General features: G+C 46.5%; 1 protein-coding gene across 2 annotated transcripts in view; it reads left to right on the top strand.

The window, feature by feature from the left end:
* The window catches only part of SF3B1 (splicing factor 3b subunit 1), a 117,588-nt gene that overhangs the window by 31,864 nt on the left and 63,318 nt on the right, over positions 1 to 22,406 (top strand). For both annotated transcript variants that reach the window (XM_088456248.1, XM_088456249.1), the window contains 3 exons: positions 99 to 339; positions 11,562 to 11,774; positions 14,359 to 14,480. In XM_088456248.1, coding sequence (XP_088312374.1) covers positions 99 to 339; positions 11,562 to 11,774; positions 14,359 to 14,480 — 576 coding nt within the window. The remainder of the gene's footprint in view (positions 1 to 98; positions 340 to 11,561; positions 11,775 to 14,358; positions 14,481 to 22,406) is intronic.

Raw genomic sequence — 22,406 nt, 5'->3', positions numbered from 1 at the left:
CAATGTAACTTTTTAAATTCAAGCTTTTTTTTTTTATGCATACTAGTTTCAAAAGTGCATTTTATTTATTTCTATAATTTTTTTTTTTGTCTCGGAAGACACCTGGGCACACTCCTTCTTCATTAAGATGGGACGAGACCCCTGGACGAGCAAAGGGAAATGACACTCCTGGAGCCACACCAGGCTCAAAGATTTGGGATCCTACTCCTAGTCATACACCAGCTGGAGCTGCAACACCTGGTCGTGGTGATACTCCTGGACATGTAACTCCAGGTCATGGAGGTGCAACCTCCAGTGCACGTAAAAATAGATGGGATGAAACACCTAAAACAGAACGTGGTAAGCATGGTGACTTAAAGTAATATTCTAGATACTACCTATTAAGGGAGTTAAAGTGGTGACAAAATTTGCTTTGCAACAGTGGGGATTAGGGATACGCCCTGGTCTAGATGGTATATCTCTGTTTATCATCTTATAAGATTACCTTGGAGACTGCATTAGCCGTCTTTCCTCCTGACTTCAACTATAAAAGATTTATTTTTCACCAACCATACGGGTACAGTTTGACCATCCACTTTGCTTACACTGTGGCGAACCTTCGCTCATTCCACCAGGTCAGTGGGTACTTATAGGGCAGCTCGACGTGGCGCCTCTGCAGAGCAGCTTTGTAAATCGGCCACATCGTCCTCTACCCATACATTTCTCAAATTCTTTTCTTTGATACCTTCGTTTCCGCTGATGCAGCTTTCAAGCGAAGGGTTTTCAACGCAGCTCAGGAACTTCCCCTCTCTTTGGGACGTCTCACTGTCTAAAGCATGTGTCCCCTCTGGTATGTAGAAAAAATGGAGATTAATGATCCTACCTGATTAAATCCTTTTTCTTTTAAATCCATAGGGCGCACACCCTGGCTTGCTGGGTTTTTCTTGGCTACCGGTTCACCCCTTGGCATTTCTGGTTGTTTGGACCTGTGTGTGTCTGTCTTCCTTCTACTTCTTCTTGCTCCTGCCTTGGGCTTGCTAACATAACTGGCCTGCTGTGAGTGTGTTATAGGGAAGAAGCTGCCTGGGCTGCTGGGAGAAAAAGGTTAACTGGTGCCTGGACTCTTACTTCAGCCTATACCCACTGTCTAAAGCCTGTTTCCTATGGATTTGGAAGAAAAGGATTTAACCAGTTAAGAATATAAATTCCCTTTTCGTTTTGATGTGACACGCAAAACAGTCTCGACTTAGGTCAACTCCAACCACGTTGTAGTGTCTGTCCCTTTTGCTTTTTTGTCATGCCAAAGCAGACTCTTACTGGGAATTAGAATAATTTGAAATTAAAGAATCGTTTTTCACATAAATTAATTGGGATCGGTAATAAAAGGGGAAAACTGACATTTTGTATCAATAAACAGGACTTAGATCAGTTTTTCGGAAGAAGCCGGATAATACATATTAATCTCTACATGGTATGAAATAAAGTCCATTGTTGTGATATATCTTTAATGGTTTAGACGGCATAAGCCAAGAAAGCTCTCGGACATCTGTTTTTTTTTTCATTTACTTTACTAAAAGTCACTGCATGGCTCCCTTTTGTCATACTAGTGCTGATAGACTGATTTTTTTTATTCAGAATCTGATGACTCCACAGGATCTGAGCATTTTTCTTTTTCAAAGTAGCGGCCGTCAGTTTCAATACATTTTTGCAGCGTTTCAACAGTGATTCAAAGACATGCAGCAGATTGTTTGTGACATCACTTAGTGTTGCAGCTGTGGCATTTTTCACTTCATCTGTTGAGAACTTCTTTCCGCGCAGGTGTATTTTTCAGGGTTGGGAATGCCCAGAAATCACATGGCGCTAAGTCCAAGATATGGAGAGTATTCCAGTCCTGTTAATTTCAGTCAGTGCTGCCAATTCAACAGCATCAACATGTGGTCGGGCATTGTCTTGGAACAAAAAACAGTTTCTTTGGCAAATGTGGTCTTTTTTTTTTTTTTTCCTCATGGCTCCACGCAAATTGGTTTTCAGGACATTAAGTCACCATTAATTGTCTGTCAACGGGGAGCCCAGTGCTGTTGGATCATACTGTGCGCATCAAAGAACAGCAGAAACATGATTTCTACTTAAGGGTCCATAGGGGTCCACAGGGTGACCTTGGGGTATAGCTGGATCCTGGATCCTCGGGCACCACGGAGTTAAAGCTTTTAGCTGCTACCAGGATGCACTTGGGTCCAACCTCCCCTATACCCCGCCCCCGAGCCACAGGCACCTCAGTTTAAGATGGTGCCCGGCCGGAGTCGGGTCACCCTGCGGGGGGGGTCTGCAGGAGCAGCCCCCTAAAGCTTTTTTAACTTAGTTAAATTTATTTATTTTTTGACTACAGTTTTTTCTTTTTCTCCAGAGCGGCAGCGATGGGCTGTCTGTACAGACGCCCACGCTGCCGCTCCTTCTCCCTGCTGGCGCCGCGACGCCAGCACTGAACTGGGGATCGCGCCGGGGGAAGCCAGAGTCTGTACTAGCCGGACTCTGGCTTCCCCCGGGACTGCTGCCGGAAGACGCCGGGGAGATCAGGTAAGCCGCGCATCGCTGATTAGCGGCGGTGCGTGGGTAATGCCTTTCATATGCAGTCCCATGCCCCCGGTCTAGGGGACAGACCGGGGGCATACCCCGCCAGACCACTAGACCACCAGGGTAATTAAGCGGCAAGCGGGATGCCGCAACCTTGGGGGTTAAATATGCTAGCCAGGGGAGGAAGCCTTCCCTGTCAGCGGCTCCTCCCCTCAGCTCTGCGCGCCTTTCAGCTCGGAGTCTGGCGTCGCTGAGCTGCAGCTACTCGGCCACTCCTCCTCTGAGGTCTCCAGCGGCCATTTTCTTACTGGCAGCGTGGATACTCTCAGGGAGCACGCGGACTGGTCCCCCGACAAGGACAGTGTACACAGCGCTATAGCCCTCCCAGACACTGAATCTGGGAGGTTGATTGTAGTGGAAAGGTGCAGTGAGTATATCTTCCTGCATGGTATGTGACTTTTGCTAGTGCTGCCTGTCTGTGCTAATTTCTACTTACTGTCAGCCTGTACCTATCCCTTTCCTTCTCCTACAAGCCCTACAGGTGTGCGGGGGAAGGGTGTTTCTACTGACCTCACCTATATAGATCACGTATTTGTGAGGTCCGTCACATACAGTTGTGTGCTACACGGTGCCATATTGTGGGCTGTTGTTCAGCACACTGGTGAGTGCGCACGTTTTCTTCCTAAGTCATGTCTGAGGAGGAGATTGAGCACTCCGGGGCTCCAGCATTGTTCTCCTGCAGGCGCTGTTCTGCAGGAGTGGATAGGGAGGATTTGTCACAGGACGGCCTGTGCGGACGGTGCCAGGCGGTCCCTGGTACGTCTAAACCTCCCATTTCGCAGGAGCCACCATGGGCGATGTTTTCCCAGGTGCTGGTGTCCATTGCGGACCGTCTGTCGGTCCCGACTGCCGCCCCTACTAGGGCGTTGCCCCAGCCTGCCATCCCCCATTCCCCGGGTGTCCCACAATTATTGCTGACTCCCCCGGGGTCTCAGCCTGTTGGTCCCTATGCGGGGTTGCCAATGTATATTCAGTCCACCCCTGTGGCACAGCCGGCTGTGGTGCCGTTTCAGGCTCCTGTGACAGCTCCTCCACCCTGGGTGGATGCGCTTTCCCACACTGTCCAAGATTTGGCGGCAGCATCTTCGGCTTTTCAGTCGATGTTGCGCAGTGACGTGCCCTCCAGGGCGTCTAAACGCTCAGTCATGGCACAGGCTGCGCATCTTTCGGATTCTGAGGAGTTCTCGGATGATGGTGAGGTACAGGATGACTCAGCCTCAGATGCCTCAGTCCAGGAGGTAGACACTAAGTCTTCCATCAATGTGCGGGCTCTGGTTAAGGCAGTGCGGGCTATTCTTCTGATTGAGGATGAGGCACCCGCTCCCAAGTCAAGGTATCCTAGTTTTAAAAAAGCTAAGGTTACTTCTACAGCGTTCCCCTTGTCTGATCAGTTGACTGATCACATGGCGGTGGCCTGGCAGACGCCCAGTAAGCGTTTCCTGCCACAGAAACGCTTGGCGTCCAATTATCCATTCCCGGAAGCGCATTGTAAGAAATGGGAAACTCCGCCTGCAGTCGATTCCCATGTAACACGCCTCATCAGGAGTGCTACTTTGCCATTGCCGTCTATATCCTCGCTGAAGGATCCTACGGACAGGAAGGTGGAGACTTGTCTAAAGTCTATTTATTCTCTCTCAGGGGCTGTAGCCCGGCCGTCCATGGCCATCTCCTGGGTGGCCAAGGCCATTGAGGGGTGGGCCAATGCCTTGGAGGACACGTTTACGGATGAATCTCCGGACGTCCAGAGGGCGTTGTTAGGACAGATGAGAGATGCCGCCTCCTACATTGGAGAAGCATCTTTGGATGCTAGCCTGTTGACCTCTAGGGTTTCGGCGGCAGCAGTGTCTGCTCGTAGATCCTTGTGGTTGCGGTCTTGGAGAGCAGACGCGGATTCAAAGAAAGGCTTGGAGGCCTTACCTTTTAATGGGGAATTACTATTTGGTCCGGACCTGGACAAAATAGTAGATACCCTGGCAAAATCCAAGTCAGCCTTCCTCCCTTCAGCTACTACACCTGCTAAGGTCCGGAGCTCGGCGTTTCGTTCCTTTCGGGTTCAGGGCAAGGCAAAGGGTCAGTCCTTCCCGAGGCAGTCCGCACCCAAGACCGCCTCAAAGCCAAAGAAGCAAGCCTGGAGTGCTAGGCGCCCTTCTTCCAAGCCAGAAGATAAGCCTTCTGCGTGATGGGACGGGCCTCCCTCTGGGGGACCCCAGAGTGGGAGGCCGACTTCTTCAATTCGCCCAGTGCTGGCACAATACCACCACGGATGCCTGGGTGCGAGAAGTGGTCTCCCAGGGGTACGCCCTGTCTTTTCGGCACAGGCCGCCTTGCCAGTTTTTTTGCACAAGTCCTTCTCAGGACAAAACCAAGGCCTTGCAGGTTCAGGAAGCCATAGAGGCCTTGCTGACGGCGGGGGTCATTATACCCGTACCACAGTCTCAACGTGGGATGGGGTATTACTCTACGCTGTTTCTGCTGCAGAAACCCAATGGCTCTCATCGCCCCATCCTCAATTTGAAGTCCCTGAACAGGTTTCTCAGGGTTCCCAAATTCAGGATGGAAACTTTGCGTTCCATCATACTGGCGATGGAACCGGGGGATTATATGGTCTCCCTGGATATCCAGGACGCCTACCTCCATGTGCCTATAGCAACATCGCACCAACGGTTTCTGCGGTTTGCTATTCTCCACAACCACTACCAATTCAGGGCTCTACCCTTTGGTCTCTCCACGGCACCAAGGGTATTTACTAAGGTGATGGCGGTCATGGCGGCTCACCTTCGGAGCCAGGGGATACGGTTGCTACCGTATCTAGACGACCTCCTCTTGCTGGCAAGCTCCCCGGAGGTACTGATCCAGCATCTCCACCTGACGGTCGCTTGTCTACAGGCGCACGGCTGGTTGATCAACTGGAAGAAATCCTCCCTCATCCCATCACAACGGATGGTTCATTTGGGGGCCCTGCTGGACTCTCGTCAGCAACGGAATTTTCTGACTCCGGAGAAGGTCTCCTCCTTACAGCTGCGGATTCACAGTTGTCTGAGCAGTGGCAGAGTGTCGGTGCACTCAGCGATGAGGGTTTTGGGGTCCATGGTGTCGGCATTCGACATGGTGGAGTTTGCCCAGTTCCATTCCAGGCCCCTGCAGGGGCTGATTCTTTCAGAATGGAACGGATTGCCACACAGGATCCGCTCTCAGATGCTGGTGTTGTCCTCGGAGGTGCGTCTGTCCCTAGCCTGGTGGCTGCAGACAGCGCATCTCCTGGAGGGGCGCCCCTTTTGGATCCCGGAATGGGTTCTGCTCACGACAGATGCCAGTCTCCGGGGTTGGGGGGCGGTGACAGGCTCCTTGTCACTTCAGGGTCGTTGGTCGGCGGAGGAAGCGATTCTTCCCATCAACATCCTGGAACTGCGGGCAGTATACAGAGCCCTGCAGTCGTCCAGCACCGCTCTTCACGGAAGGGCCGTTCAGGTGCAGTCAGACAACGCCACCACGGTGGCGTACATCAATCACCAGGGAGGGACTCGCAGTCGAGCTGCGATGTCGGAGGTGTCCCGCGTCCTGGCTTGGGCGGAGCGCTATCTTCCAGCTCTCTCGGCAGTTTTCATCCCAGGAGTCCTCAATTGGGAGGCAGACTTCCTCAGCCGTTACGATGTGCATCCCGGGGAATGGTCGCTTCATCCAGAGGTATTCCAACTACTCGTGGACAAGTGGGGGCTGCCAGAGCTGGACCTGATGGCGTCCCGTTACAATCACAAGCTGCCTGTGTACGGGTCAAGGACAAGGGACGCAGGCGCAAGTCTGATAGACGCGCTGTCGGTGAAATGGCTGTTTCAACTGGCTTACTTGTTCCCTCCGATATCTCTGCTGCCTCGGGTCCTGCGCAAGTTCAAACAGGACGGAGGCACACTGATCCTGGTGGCCCCAGCGTGGCACAGAAGGCCGTGGTACTCCGATCTGCGGAGCCTGTCCATCGACGCTCCGTACCTCCTACCTCAACGGCGGGACCTGTTGTCTCAGGGGCCCTGTCTTCACCCGGATCTGGGTCGACTATCTTTGACGGCGTGGCTCTTGAGACAGCCGTCCTGAGGTCTCGGGGCTTTTCTAGCTCCGTTATTACCACCATGCTGAGGGCGCGCAAGCCTGCTTCCGCGAGGATCTATCACAGAGTGTGGCACACTTACTTTCAGTGGTGCAAGGCCAGAAACTATGATCCCCAGGTGTTCCGAGTTTCGCGTATTCTGGCTTTCCTTCAGTCCGGTTTGGACTTAGGATTACGTCTTTCTTCACTGAAGGTACACGTGTCTGGTCTGTCGGTGTGGTTCCAGCGCAGGATCGCTGCTATGCCGGACGTACACACCTTTTTCCAGGGTGTTTTGAGAATCCAGCCTCCCTTTGTGCCACCTGTGGCCCCGTGGGATTTGGCGGTGGTTCTTAGGGCCTTACAGGGTCCTCCTTTTGAGCCCTTGGAGTCAGTGGAGCTCAAGTGGCTAACTTTTAAAACTGTTTTCCTCTTGGCAATTGCTTCTGCCAGGAGGGTTTCAGATTTGGGGGCGCTTTCTTGTCGTCCCCCTTTTCTGATTTTTCATCAGGACAGAGCGGTGCTTCGCACTCGTCCTGATTTCCTGCCTAAGGTGGTTTCCAGGTTCCACATTAATCAGGAAATTGTTGTACCAGCCTTTCAGTCACCTGATCTTTCGGCTGGGGAGACTTCTTTAGACATTGTAAGGGCACTCCAGGTTTATGTGGACCGGACTAGTTCTGTGAGGAAGTCGGATTCTTTGTTTATCCTCTTTGGTTTTCACAAGAGGGGTTGGCCTGCCAACAAACAGACTCTAGCCCGTTGGCTTCGTTCTGTTATTATTGAGGCTTATATGCAGGAGGGTTTACCTGTTCCAGCCTCTGTTAAGGCTCATTCCACTCGGTCCGTGGGCCCTTCTTGGGCTGCTAGCCGTGGCGCCTCTGCTGTTCAGCTCTGTAAGGCGGCCACCTGGTCTTCCATTCAGACCTTTTTGAGGTTCTATGCGTTTGACACCTTTGCCTCTCAGGATGCATCCTTTGGGCGCCGGGTTCTCCTATCAGCACAGGAGCGTCCCCGCCCTTAGTTGGACTGCTTTGGGACATCCCCAAGGTCACCCTGTGGACCCCTATGGACCCTGAAGTAGAAAACAAGAGATATGGTAAGAACTTACCTTTGTTATCTCTGTTTCTACGAAGTCCATAGGGTCCACAGGGCACCCGCCCTGACGCACCTGGCTTCATATGGGCTCTGTGACTGGTCACCGGTTTTCCGTCTCCCATTTCTGTGAGTATGGTTCTTGTGTGTTCCAGTCTTCCTTCTCTCTGTTTCGTCTCCTCCTCCGGCCTGGGCTGCTTACCAACTGAGGTGCCTGTGGCTCGGGGGCGGGGTATAGGGGAGGTTGGACCCAAGTGCATCCTGGGAGCAGCTAAAAGCTTTAACTCCGTGGTGCCCGAGGATCCAGGATCCAGCTATACCCCAAGGTCACCCTGTGGACCCTATGGACTTCGTAGAAACAGAGATAACAAAGGTAAGTTCTTACCATATCTCTTGTTTTTACATGCCGAAGGAATCACGCTGAATTTTTGGGGCGGAGGCGAATTTGCGTATTTCCATACACTGAACTCTTTCGTTTGTGAACCATAGTGACGAATCCACTGATTCGTGTCAGGTCACAATCTGTCAGAAAATTCAGTATCCTCTCCGACGTTCGCACGGCGTTCTTGCACGAATCAACTCATAGTCGTATCTGCTCTTCTGTGAGATTTCTGGGTACTCACCTGGCACACGCAATGCATTTTCAGTTCCTTTATCACGATATGCTGAACCCATTCGAATGAGATGCCAAGTGAAGCTAAAAGTTTGTGTAAAGTAAACATTGTCATTTTGCAACATCTCTGCAGCTTTGGCAATGTTGACATCTGTAACTGCGATGGATAAACTCCACAGAATGCGCTTCATCTGTCACTCACGTATTACCCTCTTTGAAATTCTTCCACCACCTAAATACTGCAGCACGGCTAATTTTCTCCACGGTATGCTTGATGTAACCTTTTCATGAGTTTCATTTCTGCTTTTTCCAAGTTTAACACACAATTCAATCACAAATCTGACGTAATCTCAGACACATCTTCCTCATCCGCCATGATGAAATGTATGACGATTTTGCACTCACTGTGACCAAACAACGAAGACTACGGCAGTCCAACCGAAGGTTCAGATACATCGATGTATGAGCTCAGTGTTCTCCCCAGAATATTTTTCCAGCCGGGTGGCATCAAGAAGTAGCCGGGTGGGGGCCTTCGCAATAATAAAATGTTTTAAATCCTGACCTTATAGTGATTTAAAGTTGAAATTTATATATTTATATATTCTCCTTCTTAGAGGCCCAGATACTTCCCCCCCCACTTGCAGGCTACACAGAATATATTTTTATACAGCTCTACAGATACTGGCCCCACCTGCAGGCTCTCATTTCAGGTGACTGTTCCCGCCTGAACTTTTATACAGGAGGAGGGATCTTTGCCTTCCAGCCCCTGCACTGTGATGGACAACTAGCCCCTGACCCAATGCCGTGTCCCCTGCCCCAATGCTGCGTCCCCTGAACCGGCACCTCCCCCGCCCCAATGCGCCGTGTCCTGTCACCTGGAACCTTCACTAACATGTCCACATTGCCGGCGGACACGGAGCCTCCAATGTGAAGAACGTGAAGTCTGCGCTGCATGCGGCGTCCGTGGCAACAAGGACACATCAAGGGTGACCGGGAATGTGGTGCATTGGGGTGGGGGGAAGTGGCGGGCGGTAGGCTTTCTGCCAGGGGATGTGCCCGCAGAAAACAGCCTGGGGAGAACACTGGAGCTTCACAATAACCAGGATAGCATTGCCACGTCTAGCTTATGGGACAGAAAAACAGAGGCAGTCTCATTACTTTCAATCAGCCCTTGTACATTAATGTTCCATACACCTAAATCTTCCTTGACAAATGCTCTAAAGAATAGTGAAAACCGCATTAAAATCCGCCCAGTGGTTCTCGAGATTAGCCAGATCAAACCGACAGGTGCCTACCATGGACTTCATCCACTAGGGGACACTGGAGCAAAGGCAATGGAGTATAGATAGTGGTAGAGTAGAGCCTGGCACTTTAAATAATTTTAGAAGTGTGACTGGCTTCTCCCCCTCTATGCCCCCTCAGCCCCAGTTTAGAAAATTTGCCCAAGAGCGCCGGTAGCACATTAGGCTGTCTCAAGCCTTGTCATATTTTTAGTTTTTTATTAAAAGCCACTCAGGAGGCCTTATGTTTTACTGTTTGGTGATGTTTTTCATGACAACGATGCTAACCCTTGGCTCCTTCATGAGACACATGCTGTTAAACCCCTGCTTATCTTCTCTATCCCTAAGGGAACACTCTCTGGTAACAGGGGTTGTTTTTCCTAATATGTTTTCTGCCAGGAAGCTGGTTCTGACTGCACACTTCCGTCACTTTTGGAAGTTGTCTGTCGTTTGGCTGATACAGGGGGTTTGCTTGTTTCTTCCAGGCGAGGAGGACGCTAGTTTCTCCTGGGCTCGCTGAAGGGTTCGGGTTGCCGTATATTGTGTTTCCAGAATGTGGTATCCTTCTAGCTGAGCCTTTGCAAGCTGTTGTAATCTCCGATCTCCCTTGGTGCAGCTTCCGCTTCTGCCCTGTGGAATCTCAACTCGTTGGGGGACTTCCTAAGATATAACCTTTCCGCTGGTTGGAACCCCCCTCCTTATATGGATCGCATAATTGTTCCTGGCCGACTGTTTTGTGTTTGGCTCTGGCCTTCATGTATATTCTGTTGCTAGAGTATTCTGGGACCGGCACAGCTCTGAATGAAAATGTGTATATATAGTGTGTGTGTGTGTATTTATATATGTAATTTTTACTGCCCGGCAGTGTTGGGCTTCTGTTGTCAGGGAAAACTCGAGAAGCTGCTCAAGAAAAAACAACTCTATCTCTTACCGACTCTTGTTGGTGTTCTCTGTTTCCTAGGTCTGGTCTTTCTGTTAAAATTAGTGTTCTGAGGAAGCTCATCTGCGGTTGGCGCCTAGGGACGCAGTTTCTCCTTTTTACTTCAGCTGGAAGTTTGTGGAATTATCTGCGGTTGTTCTGCGCAGAGTTCTGAATCTCTCTTGTGCTCTACAGCGTTTGCTCCACAGCTCTTGTTTTTCAAATATTTGTTGACCTACCATCAGTGTGTGGTGGAGCCAGTTCTGGTTGGCCGCTACGTTGGCAAGTTTCTGAGTGCTTCCCACCTGGAAGGTTAGCTTTGGGACGTCCCCATTGTCTGTGCTCCAGTGTCCCCTAGTGGATGAAGGAGAAAATTAGATTTTGATACTTACCGATAAATCCCTTTCTCCGATATCACAGGGGACACTGGTCGCCCACCCAGCGCTGCTTACTTGCCTTCTTGCTTTTGGTTCGTTATTTTCTGGTTGGACTGCGGTTCCTCTGCATTATATTGTTGTGTGACTGCTTGTGTTCCCGGTAGTGGGTCACACTGTTCTCCTTTAGTCGATCTTTTTTCATTCTGTGGACTTCTCCTTTTTGTCATCTTCCTATTGTCCTCCGTCTCCTCTCTGGCTCAGTTTCTTAATTGGGGCTGATGGGGCATAGAGGGGGTGGAGCCTGCCACACTTCTGAATTATTTAAAGTGCTCTACTCTACCACCGTCTATACCCCATTGTCTATGCTCCAGTGTCCCCTGTGGAATCGTAGAAAGGGATTTATCGGTAAGTATCAAAATCCTATTTTATTCTTCCTCATTAAAATGTTAAAAGGAACTGAGAAAAAGACCAGACAGGCAGTAGTTTTAGTGTGTCTTTCACTTTCCTTGGATGATTTTGTTTACTTATTATGAGTATAAAACACTTATTATTTATTTATTATTTTTTTCTATTATTTTAAAACCTTCAGATACTCCGGGTCATGGAAGTGGTTGGGCTGAGACTCCACGTACAGATCGTGGTGGTGAATCTATTGGTGAAACTCCTACACCTGGAGCAAGTAAAAGGAAATCTCGTTGGGATGAAACTCCGGCTAGTCAGATGGGTGGCAGCACTCCGGTTTTGACACCAGGGAAAACACCAATTGGGACACCAGCAATGAATATGGCGACTCCAACGCCAGGTATGTAAAATTTTACTTGTATTGCAGTTGTTATTGCTTAAAGTATGTGCAAGTGAATACATATTCTGATACTGTATTTAGGGATAATAAAAGCACCATAAAAGCAATTACTACATTTAGCGTTCTCGCTACGCTATTTTAGTGGGGCGCGGCGCCCTGCCCTCCTTCTCGAGGGCAAAAAGCACCCTGCCTTCCAGAAGGAGGGCAAAAAGCGCCCTCCCCTCACAGCCTGCAGGTGCCATCTTCACCTGCAGGTCGCACTGTCCCGCGGGTGGGGAAATGCGTGGTGACCCGGTCACCACCGGAGAATGGGCGCGTGCGCCCGGCATCTATTCTCCCTGTCGGCAGCGCTTGGGGGATGCCCGGCATGTCCGTAAGTGCCGGGCACACCACCAAGAGTGATGAAAAGGGGACGCGACTTATAGACGCCCCCTTTTCATTGGCCACGCCTTTTTTCGGGCGTGCATGGAAGTGCCCCCTCTAGCTCTGGTGCCCTGCCTGCTGCCGGAGCTAGAGTGAACACTATACATTATCAAGTTTTCTTGTATTTTATGGTCATCTGATACATGTGTAACATTTTTCTTTTAAAAAATATCAACCCTGTAATAAGTTGTAAAATTTGATGTAAATTTTCTCAATCTGACATTAAATTGGTTTGTTCTATGGAAAATAGCTGTGCAGTCTACACATATAGGTGATTCTTACTTGGAAGCCTTCAAGGCTTCTTCCTGGTTGCCCTCAAGAATGACCAATTGACCAGGATAAGTATTGATCTATTAATGTAGAGTCCCACAAAATGCAACTAGAAATTTACTTCTTTTTTGTTTTTGTAGTCAAGACTCCAACGCAAAATGACCAAAGAGAAAAATAAATGAAAATATTGTGTTAATACTAGCAAAAATTTTATAAAAACAATTAGTTTTACACTTTTAAGGTGATCAGTGTAGCATGAAATAAAATACATTGTTAATTTCTTCGACTTATTTGGGTCTCCCATAAAGTTCAACATTTAGTGCAACTTTAAACTTAAGTACCTTAACTGCCCTTCAGGATATTAGGTTGGTAAAAAAAATGGAACCGAGTCTAAAGGAACAGAGTAAGACCTTTGGGAATAAAATATCTGCAGGCTGGGGCGTCTGACCTTAAAACATGGCAGTGTAACGCAAGATAGATGTAGGTTTATATAAAATTTTAGAATTACAAATTCTCTGACTGGAATGATATTAAAACCTTATCATACTGGTTTATAGGATCCGGCATAAGCCGTTCCATATACTGCCCCTTCTGCCTATAGCTGTATACTTCCCCATTACCGGGCTAAGATCTGTCCCGTCACTCACAATATTTTGCATATCGGTACATGGCAGGATGGAACTTGACACCTAGGTATCACAGGTAAAGTGATTGCTTCACTTGCTTGGGGAGTTGACATTCATGGCATTGCTTCCACTGTTACATTATTACTTGCTGCTATTTTAAGCACTTACGTTTGGATTTACAAGCTGATGCTGAATGCCTCCTTCGAAATAATGGAAGGGGCTTTATTTGTTTTAATTAACAAAGATTGTTGCTGCTACAGTTTGGGTCAGCACAAGCACTATGTAAGCTTTTCTGTCGACGCTTCTGCTGCTTTTAAGTGTCTCCCACACTATCTGCCTGATTACCTTTTGTTTTCTCAATTATTTGGGAGCTCTGAGTTTTGCAATTTGCTGGTAATGTCACAACAGTTGATCATTATTTCAAATTAGCCAATTTAAGCTGCCCAAACACACACGCATAATTGTTTAGACATTTTCCCATTTGTCGGGATAATAAGCCTTTTGGGGAAAAAAGTGAGCAACTCTTGGAAGGATTGCAGTCTGGAATGCTTAGGTTTGAATTTGTTACTAACAAACCGAGGCGTCTGAGCGTGTCATGGTTCTGGATCCTGTTCTGATCAGTGCCAGATTCCCATCGTTGGTGGTATCGTTGGGCATAAGGTTTCGGATGAAATCCAAAATTTTGCTCAACATTACATAAGACGGGGGTTGATGCCACAAAATTGTAGGGTGCTCTCTATTTAATTCCTTTCTGTTTTCCAGCAAAATATATTCATATCTTGAGTTGCCAGCTCTTAACTTCAACAGTGGATGTTCATGTTTCTTAATACATTGCTCCTTTTTGCTCTTGCTCTGTCATATTGGGCTTTATATAGAATATAACGGTGTTGAATATAGGATGGGGTATAGAGGAGTGCAGATAAATTTTTAGTGTAGAATATTTTTTTTTTAAGTCTGTGTATACCCCATAGTTGTTTCGGTGTACAATGGATTAAAATGGATTGATTTATTGGAGGTTTTAAGATCCTGTTTTGCCTGGTCATTAACCAAAAAAAAAGTGCACATCAGGGAAGCAACAATTATATTGGATTCAGTGTAATTACTGTTTGGACTTGTGATCACATTATGATAATTGAAGGATGTCTCTGTCCAATTTTAGTACGTTTAAGGAGCTACATAGACAGAATTGAAATATTTGTTTGGGTACCAGTGATAATGTTCATTGCACCATTTTTGGTTTTGTTTATTTACAATTTGTTTTGTAGGACACATTATGAGTATGACTCCTGAACAGCTTCAGGCATGGAGATGGGAACGTGAAATTGATGAAAGAAACCGTCCACTATCTGATGAAGAGTTGGATGCAATGTTTCCAGAGGGTTATAAGGTAACTGAGAAATAGTTTTTTTGTTTTGTTTTTTGTTTTTAAATGAAAACTTAGAAATGCACTAATTTTTTAAAGAATATATAAATCTGATAGTGGTTACTTTGATAGACTCCAGTCATCTATGGGCAAAAAAAAGTGAATTACCGATAATTCCATTTTTTCGAGATACTTCATGGCAGCCATTTCTCTGGGATTATATCCCATTCCCCCAGTATAGACAGGTAATGTTTTCCCCAGGGACTGCTGACCTAGTGTATATAACCTTGCTCCTCCCCTTCCTCCCTTCTCTCGAGTGTCTCCCCATATCTGGTCCTGGAAAAACATAATGAGGGAGGGCAACTATAGGATGCCATGGAGTATTTAGAAGAAATTGAATTTTTGGTAAGTATAGATGTGTTCACATACATCGATCCTCCGTGCACTACACTACGCAGGAGCTCCATGTGACACTGTAGCGCAGAGCGACTTTTCGTGTGACCTTTTCCCTTCAAATGCTGCTTATTTGAACAGTGAATATGATGCACAAGCAGCTCCTGCTGATTAAAATGTGGCATGCCTGTGTGCGACTGCAGGTGTATCTACATATGAAATGCTACGTTAGTGTCACAGCCAGTATTTCACCCATAGTTACACATAGAATATATGTATGCCGCATATCCTTTTAATCGGCAGAATCTGCTTTTGTGTCATATTCTCTGTGCGAATAAGATGCATTTGAAGGGAAAATGTTGCACGAAAAGACGCTCAGCGCTACCGAGTCACTCACTGCATGAAACGACTAGAAGGGCTGGTAAACACTCAAGGAGGCTAGAAGTAGCAGGACACATCTATATAATTTGCTGTTTTTCTTCCTCACTACTTCATAGCAGCCATTACTCTGGGATATACCAAAGCAGAATATAGGGAGGGCAAATGAAAAACCAACTAGCATTTCCATGCTTAATTACTTCATAGCACTTCAAGGATATGAATACAAAGTGGGCATCCACAATATCCAGAGCATAATGACTTGAAAATGTATGTACAGATGACCATGTAGCTGCTGCACAATGTCCTTGACTGACACCTGCGCCTTCTGGAACTTTACGCACCTTGTCATATACTAACCATGATCTCTTCTCTGATCCACCTTGCGATGGTCTGTTTTGTTGGTGCACCAGATTTCCTTGCACCCATTGGCAGAATAAACAAATTCTTTGTTCTATGAAATTCCTTTTCCTTTTTCCTTCATCATATAGACCGCTATTGCTCTAACTACGTCCAATATATGCAGCTTTTTTTTCATCCCTAGGTTGAGGATAGAAGGCTGGCAAAACAATGTCTTGATTTAAATGGAAAGTTAACACTACATTTGCCAAAAAAGTTTTGTTTGTTCTCGGAACAACTTTGTCCGGCAGAAAATTCAGATAAGGCTCTTCTGCCCATAAGGCCTGTAATTCACTAACTCTCTTCACCGAGGTGATTGCAGTTATAGATACAACCTTCCAAGTCAATAATCATACAGGAATCTCCTGCAAGGGTTCAAATGCAGGTAACATCTATGCATTAAACAAAGTTCAGATCCCATGGGGCCAATATCAACCTGATTTGCTACCGTACTCTCTTCATAGTCTGGCAGACTTTTCTCACCAGATCTTCCTCTGATATTCTTCTATCTAAAAGAATGCTAAAGGCTGCTATCTGCATTTTTTTTTATAGTTAATACCTCCAGGCACTTCATGCAGAAATTGCAGAACCTGAGGTGTTTAGATGTTCATAACATTGAGGTCAGAATCTCCAAACCTCCCCCCCCCCCCAAAAAAAAGCCAAATTCTATAATATATCTTTTGAAGTGTGGGCAATTATCGGAAATAGAGGAAACACCTACCCCAGTTTGAACTTCCATGTTAGGGAGAAAGCATCTACTATGCTAGTCTGTGGTAGGTAATATCTGGGGAAAAAAGCAAGGTACTTTAGTGTTTCGATATGTAGCCATTAGATCTACCTCTGGGTGACCAAACTTTCTTACTATGGCTTGAAACATTTGTACATCAAACCCCCATTTCACCGGAAGGATTTGGTTTCTGCTGAGGAAATCTGCTAAGGTATTGTCTTTTACTGGCATATGCAAAGGTGATTAAAGATTTTAGGTGTTGCTCCACCCTTTCCATAATCTATACTTCCCTCATTAGAATCGGACTCTTCGTGCCACCTTGACGATTCAAAGTAGGCCACCACTACTATGTTGTCTGAGAATATCCTCAAATGTTTTCCTTTTTAACTGTGTCTTGAAGTACTTTACTTCCAAACCACTTTAATCTCTTGCTGATTTGAGTAGACCTATTTCTCATGAGGGTTCCAACATCCCTGTTGTATCTGATGTAACATGTGCACCCCATCCTGTTGAACTTGCATCTGTGGTCAATACCAGAAATTGAGGCTTGGATAGGGATGTTCCCCAATTGTTTAACTCTGTGCTTGCCCAACATGCCAGATACTCTCTTGTGACTTGTTTCAGTTTTATTTGGTAGTACAAAATAAATAAATAAATGATATGCCTTCTGAAGAAACCGGGGTCGTTATTCCCGGAGAAACTCTTAAAGGATGGAGATCCTGACCAGCTCCAGCCTACCTCATCGTTAGATCCACCTGTGCTGCCTCCAGGCATCACTTGAGACTGAGACCAGTTCACACTGCATGCGCACAGTGTTGCTCCGTTGTAGACACCAGCAGCCCTGCCACTACCCGTGCTTGCCCCGGCGCCGCTCAGACAGACAACTTCACACTGAGCGCCTGGTGTCACCGTGGTAGAGACATTGGCAGCCTTGTCACTGCCTCAGTGCTGTACGAGCAACTGCTCCAGACCTTACCAGACTATCTAAACGAACCCAAAAGTCTGCCTGCACTCCCGCTGACGAGCGGTTGAGAGCACATCTCCTTTAGACTCCTACCAGTGAGTATATAATCTCAAGCACTCAATTTACAGTGTCATATATGCTTGAACCTTTGATACTACAAGTGGACTTTATTCACTACATTCTATTGCACATTGAAGGTTGAAATAATCAATCGGGATCTATATGCTGGCTTAGCGTTTATTGAAGAACAGACAGAGTAATATTTAACCATCTACTATCCTCACATGTTAGAAATTGGATATTTATTCTAAGCTTTCTATCCAAGTAAGGCCTTTGGAGGCTTTATACAGAGCTTGATCACATCTCAGCACTGGACTATATTTAAATCATTTATTTATTTAAATTGTATAATTGTATGATGTATTGTTAGCTTGTGAATATATTGTTTTTACCATTGGGCACGATTCAATTCAGCGCGATGTAAATAGCGCCGGGAGATAGCTCCCGGAGCTATTCAATTCATCGCGCTGTTAGGTCGGGGAAGGCTCGTTATCGCGCCTTAAACAGGGTGTTTAGGCGCGATAACGGGCATTCCCCGACCTAACTTCCCGGCGCGAGGCTGTTTTCCCGGCGCTAAAGGCAGAAAACAGCCTCGCGCTGGGACTTTTGTCGGATTTCTTCTCTCATCCCCGGAGGGATGAGATAAGAAATCATTAGTCGGACTTGTCAGCGCGGTGTATTGAATAGCTCTGGGAGCTCACTCCCGGAGCTATTTACATTGCGCTGAATAGAATCGAGCCCTTGTTTGGTTTTTAAACCAACGCTCCACATCTATGTTCTCTGATCTTTTTAGCAGGTAGCAGATCCTGCTGTGGAAGCTGCCAGTTTTCTAAACCTAATAGAACTACTGACTGGGGAGCGCACTTATCTTTTCTATAGTACAAAAGAAGACTTTTTCGGCTGTACTTTAATAAGTTCCATTAAAATTTCTTCATTCTCGCCTTACCGACGGGGCAACACCTATGGTTGAGGACATCATCCCAAGAAGACGAAGCACCAAATGTTGCAAGATTTTGTTACATCCTTGTACTAATGTGGCTAAATCTTGGATTTTCCTCCTGCTTCCGAAAACGTAACCATGAATTGAAGAATATTTGGACGCCTAAATCAGAGGTTCCCAACCACGGTCCTCAAGGCACACTAACAGTCCAGGTTTTAGGGATAGCCATACTTGAGCACAAATGACTTAATTAGTACCTCAGGTATATTGATTTAACCATCTGTGCACAATCATGGATATCACTAAAACCAGGACTGTTAGTTTGCCTTGAGGACTGAGGTTGGGAATCACTGGTCTAAATATTGTAGTCTGCACTGGTTTTACCTGGGTCTTCTCCCAGTTCTTTGCCCAGCTGTAAAACTGAAGGAATTTTATTTTTCTGTGTAAAGCCTCCTTTACCACTTTTTCAGACTTCCCCGAAATTAGTAAGTTATCCAAATATGGCCATATTGCTATTCCTTGTCTTCTCAGATGGGCTATAAGAGTTACAACGTTCTTCGTAAAAGTTCATGGAGAGGTTGACAGCCCGAAGGGAAGACTAGTACATTTGAAATGTCTTTCTTTGATGTAGAATATCAGGTATTTCCTGTATTGCTTGCTGACTGGAACATGAAAATAAGCGTCCTTCAGGTCATTCGAGACCAGAAAATCATCTCTTCTCATGCCTGCCAGAATATTTTTCATGGTCTCCATATGGAATTTTCTCACAAACTTCTTCAATTCTCTGAGATCCATAATCATTCTGAACCCCCCTGTAGACTTTTCAGTTCTAACAGGAATGAACCAGAGTAAAAACCTTTCCATCTCAGTAGACTGGTCTAAATCCACTGCTCCCAGGCTATTCAGATTGTGGCTTTAAAAGTAAGCTTAAAGAAATTGAACTACTGACTCCATAAATTTGTTAATTCTTGTAATCTCTGAAAATGTTGTTTGATATTCTTGAGATGCAACATCCAGTACCCACTTGACTTGTCTTTCCATCATCTGGCAAAACTTGGAAGTCTGGCTCCTATAGGCACAGATGCACATGACTCGCAATAGTCATAACTTTTGATTGCCTCTCCTATAGGATTGGCGAAAGGACTGCCTTGTCATACCTGTGCAATAACTTCCACCGTTTTGTCGTTCTGGCCTATAACTCTTAACTTATAAAAACTATTGTTTACACCAGTGGTTCCCAAACTGTGCACCGTGGCACCCAGGGGTGCCTCAGGACACTTGCAGGGGTGCCTCAGGTTGGTGGTCCAGCACCAATTCAAATTATTTATGGTCAATGTAATGTAAATATGTGGACAAACAGAAGTGCAGACCTGTCCACCACCACATAACTGAAAATAAGGATGACATATAAACACATTTTACTTCTTTTTTTTTTTCTGAATTTCTCAATAACTCAAAAAACTTTTGGCTTAGGGGTGCCAGTGAAAACAATGCTGATACTCTAGGGCGCCGTGTTTCAAAAAAGTTTGGGAACCACTGGTTTAGACGATAGCCCATGGTACCTGCTTCACCTATTTTGAGTAGCCTCACAGGTTTAGCTCATGTCATTCTCCTAAATCCACTGGGGGACACTGGGATATAGATGGGTGACGAGTGGAGCCTGGCATTTTAAATTCTTTAGAATTGTAGTTGGCTCCTCACTCTCTCTACCCCATTAGAGAAGTGCCCCGAGGGAACGGGGTGCTTTTTATGCTGCCTCCAGCCTTTTTCAGTTTAATCTTTATAATATTTTCTTCTGAAGAAGAAAATCTGCACAAGCAGACTGCTAACTGCAGCAGCCTCCCTACACTGTGGGAGCTGCCGGAGGCGACCCGCCACGGCTTATGGAGGCTAGTGTCGAGGTCTCTGGCCACCGGGTCATCGGACCCTGGGTGGCCTCTGCACACTGGATGGCTGGGTAGCGGTGAGTATTATCTACCACGGGCTTCATAGACGCGGGTCTCCTCAGTTCATAGGAAGACCATCAGAACGCTGATGCTAGCGCCAGTTACGTCTGCATCATGTCAGCAGCGGGGTATGTAAAAGACAAACTGTGCATGACTGCTGAGCGATCTATCCAGCTCCTGATGGGGAGCTAGTCTCTCGCCTCTCTCCACAGCATCAGACACGGGCATACAGCTCTGCTTTATATATATTTAGAAGTTGCATGCCATTTTTATCGCTAGAACGCTTATTGAATTCAGTTGGTCTTGGACTTGGGATGGAGCTAAGCGGTGGTGCGGCCAATCCTGCACCCCCACTCAGATTGTGCGCTGGGGACTTCTGCTTCTGCATAGAAGTTCCTCATTGGCCCATCTATGTCTGCTGTCTCAGAAGAGGTTTAGATTATGTATGTATGCATGCATGTGGAACACTTCAATTAATTACACTCCTTCTCTATAACTGCTTTGTTTGCCTTGGAGCCCATGCTGCAGCTGTCTCTCTCCTTATACATATGATCTAATTTCTGTGTATTGCACTGTATTTTCTCTAACAAACATTTTCTGTCTGGTAAGTGTTTTTCAGCTATACAAGTGTGCATCTGTGTACTGACTGTTGCAGCTGCATTGGGTGCATTCTGTGTTTGAGTGTTGTATACTCTCCTGTGGTCCTCAGCCTTGTGCTCAGATGGTAGGGAAGGGCACTGCATCAGACAAGGGAAATGCTTCCCATAAAGTTTTTGCCTGCACTAGATGTAAGAAGAAATTTTCACATGCTCACTCAGAGCATGGTGCTTTATGTGATTCTGGAAGTTCAGCCCCTGTAGTTGCTGACACTCCGTCCTGGGTGGCTACCTTAGCAGGAGCTATGTCTAAACTGTCTCGTGAGTTAACGTCTTCCCATCGGGGAAAAGAGTCTGAGATGGGTGGTCCCAACTCTGGTTTATTGTCTTCACCACAGGTGTCACAGCCGACAGGCTATAAGGGGTTAGCTTGCTCAGTTGACAATTTACTGCTGGTCTCTTTAACATTAGGGTGCCCCCACACATACCAATGTGCTCACGATCAGCCGATGTGTACCATTTATGTACAATTTCCCTTGAAACTCTCCCCGGCAGCTCTGCACATGATCTGCACACAATTTGGTGTCCAATCTGCGAACGATCTCTCCTGCCTCCAGATTTTCACAGTGCATCGCCTCCTAGATTGTCAGATCTGCCCTACTGCACAGCAGGTCTGAAGATGCGATGTGCGACTAGCGGGGACGCGCATCGCATCGTCATCGCGAGTGGGGACTCACGATTTACTCAGGATTTGGCCATATTTTACACGATCTGTAATTCCAATTTGTCGGAATCTGCCAGATCGGGTAAAATATCGCTCTGTGTGTGGGCACCCTTAGAGAGGTTGGGAGACAGAATGATCGTCCTTTTTCCTTCATCACTTTATGCTCTGGAAAAAATCTACTTCTTTTGGACCTATCTCCAAGTGGCATATCTTGCTCACTGGCTTGCTCCAGTTTCCTTATAGTTCATAGATTTATGGATATGTTTTAACATGCTATCCTTCAATTTAAACTTAAAAACTCTAATCTTCTATTTCTCCTGTTTCTGCACTAGAGATTTTCCAATCCCTCCTCTGAGACAAATTCCAGTGACATTGCCTCATATTCAAAATCCAGGCTAGTCTTTGATCTAGATCTTTGACCCTTGCAACTACATAGTCTTTCTAAGATGCTTTTTTTCTTGCATAATTTCTTTGTCTCTGAATCTGAAGGCACACAGCAGAATCAAATGGCACTCAATTACTAAATACCCTAACTCTCATATAAATAACATGCTCTCTATGAGAACTTACCTCGTCTGGCCTTTGGGGAGAAGGCTCTTTATCCATTTAACTATGCTGAGTTCGATTGTAGTGCAACAGACAATCCTGACATTTCCCTGTTTCGAGCGGAGGGCACCAGAGCTGCTCCAAATGCTAAAGTACGCTGCGCCATCTTTTAAAGCCCTTAGCCTTTGACCCGACTGGGCGCATGCATAGACCTTCCTGCACTGCCCGCAGAGATGGCCGCGTCACCGGCACTTTTGGACATCACCTGCCACATACC

This window comes from Taudactylus pleione, unplaced genomic scaffold, assembly GCF_031769625.1.
Source record: "Taudactylus pleione unplaced genomic scaffold, aTauple2 ptg000690l, whole genome shotgun sequence".
In the NCBI taxonomy this organism is placed as follows: domain Eukaryota; kingdom Metazoa; phylum Chordata; class Amphibia; order Anura; family Myobatrachidae; genus Taudactylus; species Taudactylus pleione.
This window is presented reverse-complemented; position numbering and strand designations above follow the sequence as displayed.